We start from the raw sequence: 14,271 nt of genomic DNA on the forward strand, positions 1-14,271 counted from the left end.
AATATATGAATGTGAATTACGGAAATATACAAAAGGACTTATCCTGGCGGATTATGAGAACTGAATTTGTTCTACTATTTATTGTTGTTATAGTTATACATAATTTCATGTCTGATGAGAGTAACATAGTGGACATGATTGCTTATTCATTTTTTTCTGTCTGAATTGAGCTTGTGATATCTAGAAAGCTCCTTTATGTTCTTATTCTTATTCACATATTTCATAAAATGAAAACCACTGGACACACAGAGGATTGAAAATCACTTTCCAACAGGCTGAAAGTTTTGACTAGTATCTTCACAAGAGAAAATCTGACAATAGCCACAAAGAGCATTTCCCAATAAAATGTTTTCTTTCATTAACTGAACATGATTTGTTAACTTCGGACTATTTGCCATACACTATTCTATATCTTACGAGCCAACCCTATGATCTTAGTACAGATCCTTAGGAGGTCTGCAGTAAAACATCTCGCTTCCTTTAACATTGTTCTTTGACAGTGAAATTCTGCCAGATGCCTAGATCTTGACTCTGCCTGGGCCTTTTTACCTTCAAGTGTCTGTTTTAATCTTGTGGACCCGTCATTCTACCATCTGTAGAAAATTCACAATGGCTGAAATCACCACAGATAATACACTTTGAATAGACATGATTTGAGTAAACATAGGAAACTAGAGAATCTTCCTAATGACATGCATTTTGGACTTTTTTTAAACCTGGGTATTAGGCTTTTGAGATTTTAGGAAAATAGAACAAGGCCCGTGTGATCTGGCTATTTTTTTTTCTTGCTAGAATTAAAGACCATAAATTGACTAGAGGAGCTTTGGATCGATGATTTGATTTTGTAATAAAAATTTATTTCTTACATCTGTGTTTGCTCGTAGGAGTAAGCCACACCTTGTGAATCAAGCGCAGGGGACTGGCAGAGTGCTTGCTGCACTTACAAGGCACTTTTACGTGCAATTTCAGTGTTTCATTTTAAAGAGACAAAACCATTGTATGTGACAAACATCCTTGTATCATTTGGAATAGAACCTCTTCAAATTCACTATAAAATGTGTACGAAATAATAGAGGCTATATCCCAAGAAGATTAAATATTATTAACCTATCTTGTGAATTTTTCACATTCCTATCTAAGTATCAGTCCTGGCCACCTAATGTGAAAGGTGTGATTTAATGAAGCAGCTCTTACTAAAGAGTAATTTCTCAATGAAATTTTCTCTGGCTATATTAGGCATATGTCTAGTCAAATTTGAAAATCAGTCCAAATACAGAAAAAAGATTAATTCTTGGCTTTAAAAATTGAAATTAGTTTTAAGTACATACATTAATTTAGAAAAATAAGTTAAAATGATTGCTAAATACAAGCAACCTCCTTTACTGAAAATTAATAATATTTTTGTTAGCTTCATTTTTCACTATTAACTAGGTATGTTTTCTACCTTAATTGCATTTTGAACCAAATTTTATCCCAAGGCTTACTATATACAAAGATTTAAGACATTCTTTAAATCATTAATGTAAAATTGTGTTAAAATTGTTCTAAAAATGTTTATTGTCCATAGAAAACTGCCCCCCACATTGCAGTTTCTTTTTAATACTGTTCCCTTTTTTACCCTTTTATCCATATTTATTTCATTTTCCATAAGATTATCTGACTTTTCTTTCTTGAACACAGAATGCCAATATGTATATAAGCAGAGACATTAGTAAGTCTCTGTTTCCCTCATTTAAGGGGAAAATAGTAGTTATAATTCAGAGAAATCAGATAAACAATTAGTAAGGTCTCTGGAGTTACGTAGCACATCTTATTCTGCTCTTTTTGCTGGAAAATCCATTTGTGGTATGGAATTCTGGGTATATAACAGTTTAAGGTATTGCTTACATATTAAGGACAGATGCACCTTCTGGTGGGAAAGGAAGCCAAGCTCAATGTAAGAGACAAATATTATTACGGGACGAACTAGGTAGAAGAGACGCTGTACTCCCAATCAACGTAGCCTCTCAGCTGTGAGCATCTTCAAAGTAGCCACTAGGGTATATATTTATTCTGCAGCTAGTCTATTGAATTGCATTCCCATCCAGAGAATGGCTGTCATAAAGCTTTGTCTTATTACTGAGAAATACATCACATCAGAGTAGCTACAGAAAGAAGGTGTCTGGGGAGAGCCTGGCTGTTCAGGTAGATACGTCTGGAAAGCAACCAACAAGGCTGACTCAGGTGAAAGTTGCATCATTTATTTATGCTGGAAAGTATAAAGAGGCTTGTTCATGAGAAGTTAATACAGTGCTTTCATATACATTCCATTTCATTTTATGTTCTGTTATGTCATGTCCTTCAATCACGATGAATGCACTCAATCTTATCACAGCAAAGGTCTAGATATTTATGTGTTCAAGGTAAAATTCTTAATGACATATTCAGTATCCTGTAACTTCCTTCAGAATGTGACATTATGTAAGAACAGAATGGTAAAATGAATTCCGTATTGTGACTGCTGTGTTTTTTATAGTTATTTCTTTGAGACCTTTTTGATAATGAGCACCATTACTTTACTGTACTTGATGCTAAACTGAGTCCCTAGCTATTTTGACAATCCTAAATTCTTTTTTAAAAGTCAATAATGTTTTTAAGTTTCAGAAAAACAAAAATGAAAATATTTATGTGTAAAGAAATTAATCAGAATTCAATGGATATTTAATTAGTATATTTATAAATCTAGAACCCAAAGTTTAATTTCATGTATTTTGCAAGTTTATAATTTCCAGATGGCAAATACATCATAAGTTATGGAGAAAATGTTTTTCCTTTACTCAGATTATCAAGGCAATATAAACTATGTAGAAATACAGTATTAAAAATCTAATATAGGTTCATAAACATAATTGAATATACAGAAAAGATATTCAGAATGAATCTTAAATTAGGAAGTGTCAGATTGAAGGCTTGCCTCTGTCAGAGTACACTATTCTTAATTTTTATTCTAAGGCAATTCCAGTCTGTCCATAGATTTTAAAAATTTTAGTCAACTTTTCCAGTGACATTTGAATTTGATGCAAAGTAGAGAATATTATAACTGAGGTAAAATCTGTATTTGATTCCTCTCTAATGGTTTACAAAAGGGGTTTAAAGTTGTATTGACCAGCCAAGCAATATGAGGACCAAATATATTTAATGCATCCATTTTCTCTATAGTTTTAATGGATTGCACATGCCTGACTTGTCATTTTATACTGAACAGCAGAAATAGATCCACATAACATCAGTCAGTACAGTAGACACCTTGCCAAAAAAGAAACATTTCTTTCTAATTAGATTGCCCCCACCAGATTCTACCAATGACTTAAGCCATATACAAAAACCAAGCAAGTCATCATTTTGCTAATAATGTGTAAACAATAAAGGCTTAATCAAATGGCGATTAGATAACCAAAATCTGTAATTGAACATGAAGGCAGTGGGAGTTTTCTTGTAGAGTTTTTTATCAAGAGAATGTCACTATTAATGTATGCTTCAAAAAGGCAAATGAAAGAGTAATATGAAGACTGGAGTGGAGTAGAAAGAGCCTGAAGAAGAGACGCTAGGTAGGAATTCAGAGATGCTGACCTACAGCCAGTCATTTAGGTTTACGCTATACCCGTATTATATACAAGATTCATCTATTCATTGTGTAAGGAGAAACTTTAATCCTTGAACATACATGATTTATTTTTCTCTGTTTCCTTCTTGGCATTCAGGAAGGAGACAAACAGTTTATAAGGGAAACACCCACACACCAGCTGAATTCAGAACGCTATGTGCATACGTTCAAAGATTTATCTAATTTCTCAGGTGCTATCAATGTCACCTATCGCTACCTAGCAGCCACGCCTTTACAAAGAAAACGTAAGTACCCTTACACTTCTAAATCAAGAATACATTAAATATTTTGTTTTAAATTAATGACATTTTTTTCATTTGTATTGTAGTAAAACTTTATGGGCTTTACTAATATATTCTTTGGGAAATATTTCAGTATCTTCACAAATTGCAATTACTCGCCCATCCACTTCCTTAATAACAATTTCTAATGCCTATGTAATAGGAACTTTTTAACAGCTTGCAGTAGAATCATGTAGAGAGACTAGGAAAAATCAATTTTCTTAAAAACATTAAAAGTTAACTTTTAAACATAAACATTCCCACACAAATACAGTTTAAACTCCAGTGGTTTGATGTTTATGACTTGCCGCCAGTTTTGAAGTCATGAAAGTCATTGTATTAGCTTCCCAAGGTGTTATAGCAAATTATAAAAAAATGGATCGTTTAAAACAACAGAGATTCATTCTGTCCTGTTTCTGGAGGTAAGAAGTTCAAAACCGAGATACTGGAAGCACCACACTTGCTCTGAAAGTCCCAAGGGCGTGTCCTTCCTGTGTGTTCCACTGCTCGTGGCCCTTGGCACTCCTTGGCTCGTGGCGGGATAACTGCACCGCCTGCCGCGTTCACGTGGTCTTCCTAGACCCTCTGCCTCTCCGTATCCTCTCCTCTTATAAGGATGCCAGTCATTGAATTTAGGAACTACTCTAAACCCAACGTGACTTCATCTCGAGATCCTTAATTAATTACATCTGCAAAGACTCTATTTTGAAATGATGTCACTTTCTGCAGTTCCTGGTGGATATTAATTTTTGGAGGAAACCATTCAACCCACGACAGGCAGTTTTGATCCAAGAAGTAACGCACTACGTTTCTTGGATTTCAAGATGCCGTAGATTATAGAAAGTACCATGATCTAATTAATGTGTCACTAAGAAAGTGTAAGCATTATCAGCTTTAATTGTAAGATGCCATCAATTGTAATATGCAACCTGATTTTAAAGTGTTTCTGTGTGAAAAATAGGAACCCTTGAATCAATGAAATACAGTGATATTATGAATTTTTTAATAGGTTTGGTTGACACCACCTTTATCCAAACATTACTAATTTCTCCTTTCCACGCTAAGTTTACAAATGTGTCAGGGCACATATGCCAACAGCATTATACTAAAGAGACAGTATAGAAGAGAGAATGACAGCAGGGCCATTTGAATCTTGGCACCACACTCTGAAGTAGGTGTTACATTTTGCACAATATACCTCATTTCACTGTGGCTTAGTTTCCTCATTTATGAAGCAGAAATAAGTCAAAAGCTACCCCAAAAGACTCTTATTAATATCCAAGATGCAATTTTCCAGGTAAAATGCATAGGCACCTGCCATTCACATAGAAAGTACTCTGTTAAGTATTGGCTATGACTGAGGATTAATGAGACTGGTGGCTTGAATGCAGTCGTACCAGATAACCTATTAGTTTTTCAGTAGAAGTCAGGGTTGTAGGCCCAGGTATATAAACAAAATGCGTAAATCTCTACCTTTCTGACAGACTAGTAAGAACGGTTTTTCTTGGAAAGGGATAATTTAGTATTGCAGAAATCACATCGTGTAGGTGTCTGTATTAAAACAGTGATCTTGGTGAGTATAAACATTTTCCTATTTTCCAAATGATGATTCCGAAATTGTATTTTGTTCTGAGTCATGGTGAGAGTGAGGGCTTTCAAAAGTGAGACTATTTCATTAGAAAGACGTCTATGCTTCTTGGAGGTGAACTGTCATTTCACAGGGTTTTATTTTATTCCCTAAAAATGTTCAAGTTCTAACTTCAGATTTTAAGTATCTGATAAAAATTTCTTCAGACAAAACTACTATAAAATATATTTTTGAAATAAAGAAAACAGTGATGTTAATGTCTTGGAACAATGTTCCTTCCATTGACTAATAATGCAATTTTTACAAAAATAGCTTATGACATTGTTTGCTTTCAAATTAACATACTAGATAAATTTAAAAATAAAATTGTGAAGTGCACCTATGAATTCTTCTGTAATTTGACATAATAAGAGTGATCAAAAAATGAAAATATATGACATGTTTTCTACGGAAAATCTAAGGATGACGAAGAGAATAAGTTACCCCAATTTATTTTGTCATCATTAATTGTTAATCACTTTCTCCTTTTACAGGATCTTTTTAATAGCATGGATATTATCTAAACATCTATCTATCTTTCCTAATGGGCATATTTAAGAACATTTAGCTGTTGAACACTTAAACCATATATTTTATTTCATAAACAGCTGTTTACAGTAAAAGGTCTCATACATCATTGTGCTTACGATGCAACTTTTTCCAGTGAAGATATCAACTATGTATAAAGTACTATAGCCTTTATATATTTAGCATAATACTTTAATCACAAAACATCCTATACATAATCATTCACTAGATTTACTTAATACAGTAGCTGGCCTAAGGGGAAAATAACTTTTTTCTTCTCTTCTTAGGGTATTCAAAACCTATTTCATATTTAATTTTTCTTCCTTCTGAATTCTTTTGCTCAGGGTTTCTTACAATTGGACTTTCATCAGTAAAACGAAGAAAAGGAAACTATTTACTTGAGACAATCAAGTCCATTTTTGAGCAATCCAGCTACGAAGAGCTGAAGGAAATTTCAGTTGTGGTTCATCTAGCAGACTTTAATTCATCCTGGCGTGAGGTCATGGTCCAGGATATTACACAGAAATTTGCTCACCATATTATTGCAGGAAGATTAATAGTTATACATGCTCCAGAGGAATATTACCCAGCCCTGGATGGCCTTAAAAGAAATTACAATGATCCAGAAGACAGAGTCAGATTTCGTTCTAAGCAAAATGTAGATTACGCTTTTCTCCTTAATTTTTGTGCCAACACGTCAGACTATTATGTAATGCTTGAAGATGATGTTCGATGTTCAAAAAATTTCTTAACTGCCATCAAGAAAGTCATTACATCCCTCGAAGGAACTTACTGGGTAACTCTTGAGTTCTCTAAGCTTGGCTACATTGGAAAACTTTATCACTCTCATGATCTCCCACGTTTGGCACACTTTTTATTAATGTTTTATCAAGAAATGCCTTGTGATTGGCTTTTGACTCACTTCCGGGGTCTGTTGGCTCAGAAAAATGTTATCCGCTTTAAGCCATCTCTCTTTCAGCACATGGGTTATTATTCATCATATAAAGGAACTGAGAATAAGCTAAAGGATGACGATTTTGAAGAAGAGTCATTTGACATCCCTGATAACCCTCCAGCAAGTCTATATACCAACATGAATGTTTTCGAAAATTATGAAGCAAGCAAGGCTTATAGTAGTGTTGATGAGTACTTCTGGGGGAAACCACCTTCAACAGGAGATGTCTTTGTGATTGTATTTGAAAATCCAATTTTAATTAAAAAAATTAAAGTGAATACTGGAACAGAAGATCGGCAAAATGACATTTTACATCATGGAGCCCTAGACGTTGGGGAAAATCTCATACAATTGAAACAAAATAGACAATGTGTTACTTATGTAAGATTAGGGGATTTCAAAAACGGGAACTTTGAAATGTCAGAGGTGAATCAAAAAATTCCATTTGATATACATTGTATAAGGATATATGTTACCAAAACACAAAAGGAATGGCTGATTATTAGGAGTATTAGCATTTGGACTTTTTAGCCAATTAACTCATTCTATCCATTCTGAAACAGGTCTTCCTGTTTCCTGTTTTGCTACCTTCCTCTTTTGCTACCTTTGTCTTTTGGAGGGAAAGCAATGGATTGTGAAATATACCTGATATGAATTTTTGGAGGAAACCATTCAACCCACGACAGGCAGTTTTGATCCAAGAAGTAACACGCTACATAATTTTAAAATATTGTGCCCTTGTATTTTAAAAGAAAAGTCAATTATCTCAGCAGTTTTATTTGCACATTGTCAACACATTTTTTAAATACTCTGATGTACATGTATTTATTTTAACTTCTGAAGTCCATAGCTACTCTCATTATATTTTTAATATCATCATGTGAGTTCCAAAATTTCAACCAAGTGTCCAAAAGGTGGCATGAGAGATTTAAAATGAGAAAATTTAGTGTGTTGGATGGCAAGTCTTGAAAAATAGCTGCCAACTCTGTGCACTTCCTCAAGAATTGATAATTCATTATATCATCAGAAAGCTTTTATTAAGCATCTCTGTGACTCTGCAGTTGGCTATAATTATAATCCATGTTTTCTTCCATGTAAACTTAGGTTTCCATAGAATTCTGTACATCTACAATGAATATCTCCTCATAGAAGTGATGTTTTTACAAGAGAATTTTGTGCGTAGGTGGGGTGATGAAAAGGAAAAAAAGATGACTTAACAAATATCTCTTCCCAGATTATTTATATGAAGGGGGATATTGTTCATTGTATAAAAACACTTAATTGAGCACATATTGTTAATAAATTTTCTGTGGGAAGCAGTCTTTTTCTAGTTTCCCTTTTGCAAAAAAGAATAATTATGCTCAATATTTTCAGGTTACATTAGGTACCTGCATTTAATAGAAGAAATTAGAGAGGGCCTGTAGTTAGTTCATTCTTAAAAACATTTTCAGTATATGCAGAAAACTTTTTACATTGATTTTATATGTTTTGTATTAAAATTCATATGACTGAAATCATTGTGATCTATCATATACTTTTTTTGGAATTTAAATGGACATCTTATACAGGCAAAAAAGTGAGAAACATAGAAATCAGTAGGTTTTTCTACACCCAGAGATAGTTCATAGCAAAGCCAGAATAAGTAATCAGATACTGTGATATCTATACAATGCTCTTCCCCTTGTATGGAGATTGATCCTTGCATAATTTATGCCTTCTGTTCTCTACTACATGAGTCTCAGATAATAAGGTATGCGATCTGGAAATAGCTGATATAATTCTTCCCTAAGTCATATAATCATTCTTAGAAGAAGCCTAAAGTATCCTAAATGATGCTTTTGGGGAATATGTACCCAAATGATAAGCAAACTTGACTAAATTTTACTATAAGGAACTGGACAATTGTGTCTACATCATGTGCCCTTTAAAGCAATTGAGAACAACTTAGTACATCTTAAAGATATGGGTCTTTCAGAATGTTCTGCGTTTGTGTTATCCTATTTTGTAAAACACAGCAAAGGCGAAGGGGTTTGTTGTGAAAAGAAAGTAAGAGTTCTCACAGGTGTTTATGCAGAGACTCAAATATATGTTTATATAGATGAATGTCTGTGAGTGTGTCTGCATGTGTTTGTGTGTGTGAAGGCTAGACTGTGATACTAAGAAGGAATGAGGAATTTTATTTCTTCCTTCTAACCTGAAACTAAAACCTTAGGACTCACTGTTATGCTACAGTCCAAAAAATATTGGAAAGTATTTGATTCATTTTATCTAAATTAATGAAATTAGAAACTCACTTTAAAAAATAGGAAGTGTTTTTGTTTTATTGGTACAATAATTACTGTGTATTTCTTTTGCACCCAGTTGCTATAGTCTTAAAGTTATAAGAAAAGACGAACACTGCCACTTAACTATTATCTTTACCTTGAAATGAGGATATTTGCCAGACACTTAGGATATTCTGTTTCCCTTGGCTTTTCTCATCCTCTTTTATTAACTGGCTAGTTACGTAGCATTCTATATATATCTCAGAAATTACAAATAAAATTTTTCTGTAATTTCAACTATAGAAGGCACACAAAAGATATATAACACCAAGACGTAGGCAGACTCCTTGAAGTGATTGCAAACTTCACAGAGTCTGCTTAGATTCTGGGAGTGTTTCTGAAGACCAGCCATTGAGAGCAATTCCTGGAAAATGTTTCAAGAAACATTGCTAAGGGTCACAGTGAAATTGAGTGTTTGCTGGAGAACTACAAATGCAAATGCCATTCAAAGAGGTCACATGTCATCTTACATTTGATGCTTTCACTACTGACACCAGGTTGAGTAAGCTGGTAAGCCACCTAAGGATGGCTCTGTATTTTCCTTATGGGATGACTGGGTCAGCTCTCTGAGAAAAAGACTTTGACAAAGAAACTCCTCCAATATGAGTGTGTGACTTTTGGGGACAGGGGGACAAATAACCTTTCTCTTCCAAAAAGGAAATCTGATGAAACATCCTTTACATGGTTCAGTGTTGTATTTTCTATATTTAAAAAGTCTGAATAATGCTCCAGTTCTTCTCAAAAACATAGTTCTCAGGTTTAATTGCATTCAATGTTATTAAGCATTATGTGAGATTTATCTTTGCAGTAAGTTTATATATATAACCTTCTTTGTTGTGAAATCCGTTGAAAAGGCCATAATGTGACATGAATAACTGAGTTATTTAATTGCTATGAAAATGAGGTGCTGATAGGTTTCATGCATAGAGTATGGTATATACCTTCAATAATGTCTCCATTTGTATACTTTAAACTGACTAAAAAGCTTACTTACACTTAAAATTCTACTCCTCCTTAAGTGAGCCTTTTCAGCATTTATGGACATAAGAAAAGTATCTTGTAAAAGCACAATAAAAATTTGGAAAAGATTCATTTTTGGAAACACACACTTTAGCAGCAGTAACAAGCGTGGACATATATATGTATATGAAGTGTTAATGCAAGCACTTTTGCATTATCATTAAGAAACGGTAACATTTTGCAATTTTTAAAATAGATATTTTCCAGATATAAAAGCATACTTTGGAAGCCAATGTGTCATGTAGAACTATTTCTCTCACACAGTTACATTTGTGGGACTGGAACATTCCATTTCTTCCTGAATCAGGATTTGTTGTGAATTTCTTATGAAACTTTCATAGAAAAACTGTGCTGTACAATACTGGTGTATAAATGAAACAAACATTTACAGATTATAATACAAAGTATGTACGGAGAGCACTTGCACGTCTGGATGTCCATATGAGGCACTTCAATCAAAAATAGGGCTTTAAGGGAATGGTCCTCAGGATTAACAATGAAAACACTACTCTCAATGTCCTCTAACGAGCAAAGAATACAGTGTCATTCTCTACACAGTCCACGATTGCGTTTATTCTCACCATCCTACTCCTGACTAATAGAGCTTCCTTACGCTCACTTTAAACTTTATATTTATTACATGATCTGCTGCTAAAACATGATTTGCCATCTGCATATGTTCAATTGACTTTTTGAAGGTTTCTTCAACAATAATTTCAAGAGACTGTCATCTTGTTTCCCCTGGCCCACGATCCTACCCTTTCCTGCTCTTGATTCTGTCATTCAGTGTCTTCACATAGTGTCCCGGTTTTATGTCACCAGAAATTTGATAGGTGTGTCTTTTGTCCTCATAGGAGATACAGTAGAAGGGGTCATGCAGACCTCAGCTTGAAGCCCAGCTCTGGAACTACTACTAGCTTCCAGAAGTGAGGAAATTTGAAGCTCAGTTCCCTCATCTGTGAAACTGGAACAATTTTACCATGCAGGCTGTTAGAGCTGGCAAGGAGATAACATAAACTAGTTGGTCAAAAAATATGTCTCCTTTCTTTTTACCCATGTTATGTATAGGAAAAGAATATAGCCTTTCAAAACACTGTCAGAGAACTTGATCCTGATCAATAACAATTATGAACGTTACTACCCATTAGAAACGCCATCCAGACCATATTTTTATAATTTGTGTGAAGAATGTCATGTAGAATTATGTAAACACCTTCCTAGAATCAAGATATATTCTATTTCTGTCATATCTATTATCTAGAAAACTTACACAAACTTTGTAACATTTGTTTGTAATGTTCCCATTGTGAATATTAATGGTCCTTTCTTTTTTAAGATATCTAAATCTATTTCTCTGAAAAATAAAAAAGAAAGGCTTTTTGTTGTTTTAAAACTTTGGCTCAAAACCTACATGAAGTTCACAGAGCTGTAGTTTCAGAATCTATTTTTTTTTTAAATATCAACTTCCTGTTGTCTGGTATCTTTTCCATTCCAGGCAAAAGTTATCTGTGCGCTGGCTTATAAATGACCTGGACCATGATGTTCAAGCTTGAAAATAGGCAGCTTATCTCTTTATCTACCTTGAGTTTTGATGTTTACACTTCAACTGCCCTGAATTTCTTCACTGTCCATTTCAGGATTATTCTCATTAGGAAGAAAAAGTCTGTAAGAAAATGTAATTTGATTAGTTCTGGCTCTTTTTTTTTTTTTTTGCTTGCTCTCAACAATTTTTTATCTACCCCAAACATCAGAAACATCTTTTGTGTTATCTTATTTTTATGCTCCCAAATCATTACATCATTGCATATATCTGTATGCACATCTATATAGAGATAGATAGGTCTCTCTCTGTGTATATGAGTACACACATATATATTTCTGTGTGTATGAGAGAGAGAAAGAGGAAGAGAGGAATGAGAGGTCTGCATATCCTTAGTATTATATTTAACTTTCACATCTCTACTTATTCTTTGCTTTAGCTTTCCTGACACACTGTCTTCCGGGGTGTGTGCCCCTTCTAAACTGGCTTTTGGTTACATGCCCTTACATATTTTATACGTAATATCCTCTGAAAAGTCATAGCTCATTAGAGATTGTTGTACAACCAGTTAGATTCTTTAAATTCTTTAAAACTTTATTTGTTTATTAGAGGATCCCATCTCTCTCAAAAGAGAACTTGATTTGTAGAATTTCAGGTTTAAATTTATTTTATTTGAATTCCTTAACATTGAAAGTTAAAATACGAGGTGCAAGGCATTCTCTTTCTAAACTACAAAGATAATAATAAGGTCATACTTCCCAAAATTCTACTCCTTCCACTTCATTAATCTGCGCATCATGGTTACTCTGATTCAAGTTCAGAGTAGAACTTATTTCATTAATCTCAATATCTTCTGAGATGCGGTAATATATTACTTTAAACATTGAAATTGAAATGCAGATTTTAGACTATTTTCTAGATAACTGTATCTGAACAGCTGTTCTGAAAAGTATGCATATTAAGACCAAACTGGTTTTTTATTTGATTCATTGCTTAGCTTCCCATGTCACTCTGTCTAGATATCCTCTTCAAAGATTTAGCCAAAAGTTAAACCCATCATATGAGAAAATGTGTAAATTGTAGGTACTCGTAGAAAGATACAAATTAAGAATATAGCATGTTCAAATTTCATGTCTTATTGGCGAAAAAGCAATACCCTGAATAGCCACCTTTTAAAACCAGTTGAATCAAAGATACACTGATAAGATTCTCAATATTTTTTCTATTAAATGAATATTTCCATGAGAAATACACTTATTAAATTTTAAACACAGGATATTATTACTTTATTTAATGGTTGTTTAAGGGTGAACCATGGCAATGAATAAACAGTATTCAGAAACTTAGTCTATATTTTCAATATACTACATGTTACTACACCTTAAACCACAATAACCAATATAACCTATAATCATCCTGCCTAGCTTCAGATGAATATAATTTTAATGTATAAAAATCACAAAAAATCAAAGCATAAATAAAGCAATGGAGGCTGTTAGCACTCACGATTGAAAGCTAACTATTGCAAAATATGTAAAATATTTAATTCATGGTGAACTCAAAGGTCTGGAAGAAATGTAAGGATTTTTTCTCTTCTACCTCCTTCCTCATTTTATCGTTTGTCACCAAGGATAGAGAATGCACAGAGATATGTGGCAATCCATTTCCTATCGCCAAGATTTTAAACTCTATTACAAACCAGACATTTAAAAGTACTTTTGCAATTTCGTCTGAGTTACTTTTTTCTTATTTAATAGTCATTTATCATTTTCTCTTTGGTAAGTCCCCAACTATTTGAAAAAAACTTTAAAAATATTAAATGCATCTTTTTTCCCCATGAAATATCCCACATTTATTTAACTATTTGACATAGTTATTTTCCTGTTTTCCCATCTTTAACTAAGCTATATGGTTCCTTTCTACTTTTAAATGTATTTATATTCTGCCCTCAAACAATATTATTCCACATTGGTTACTTTATCCATGAATAAGAGCACGTTTCCAAAAAGTTTAAATAATTATCATGATTCCTTTACCACTGGCTATCTTTAGCAGTAATCTGGTTTTGACTACACATAACATCTGTAACCTTATAATTGCATCTTCTTGGTCATTATAGGACCACGTGAAATAGTATCAGTCGTTGGCACGAGATACTACTATTAGAAAATAAACTCAATAACTTAAACTACATCTTACACTTTAATAATTAGTACTATTGAAAGGTATTGACAGTTTACACTTTTCTCTCTTTTTTAGAGAGCACTAAATTTATTATTGAACTATAATTCCTTACCTACAAATACTTATACTATTAGTAAAGGGATAAATTTAAGAAAAAATAACTCCTTAA

At 33.4% G+C, this 14,271-nt stretch overlaps 1 protein-coding gene across 10 annotated transcripts in view; it reads left to right on the top strand.

Annotated features, from left to right (window-relative positions):
* The window catches only part of MGAT4C (MGAT4 family member C), a 777,100-nt gene extending 765,922 nt beyond the window's left edge, over positions 1-11,178 (top strand). For all 10 annotated transcript variants that reach the window (XM_073214769.1, XM_073214768.1, XM_073214771.1 and 7 more), the window contains 2 exons: positions 3,741-3,888; positions 6,424-11,178. In XM_073214769.1, coding sequence (XP_073070870.1) covers positions 3,741-3,888; positions 6,424-7,565 — 1,290 coding nt within the window. In that variant the 3' untranslated portion in view covers positions 7,566-11,178. The remainder of the gene's footprint in view (positions 1-3,740; positions 3,889-6,423) is intronic.
* Positions 11,179-14,271: the final 3,093 nt, after the last annotated feature.

Source organism: Manis javanica, chromosome 10 (genome assembly GCF_040802235.1).
Source record: "Manis javanica isolate MJ-LG chromosome 10, MJ_LKY, whole genome shotgun sequence".
NCBI lineage: Eukaryota > Metazoa > Chordata > Mammalia > Pholidota > Manidae > Manis > Manis javanica.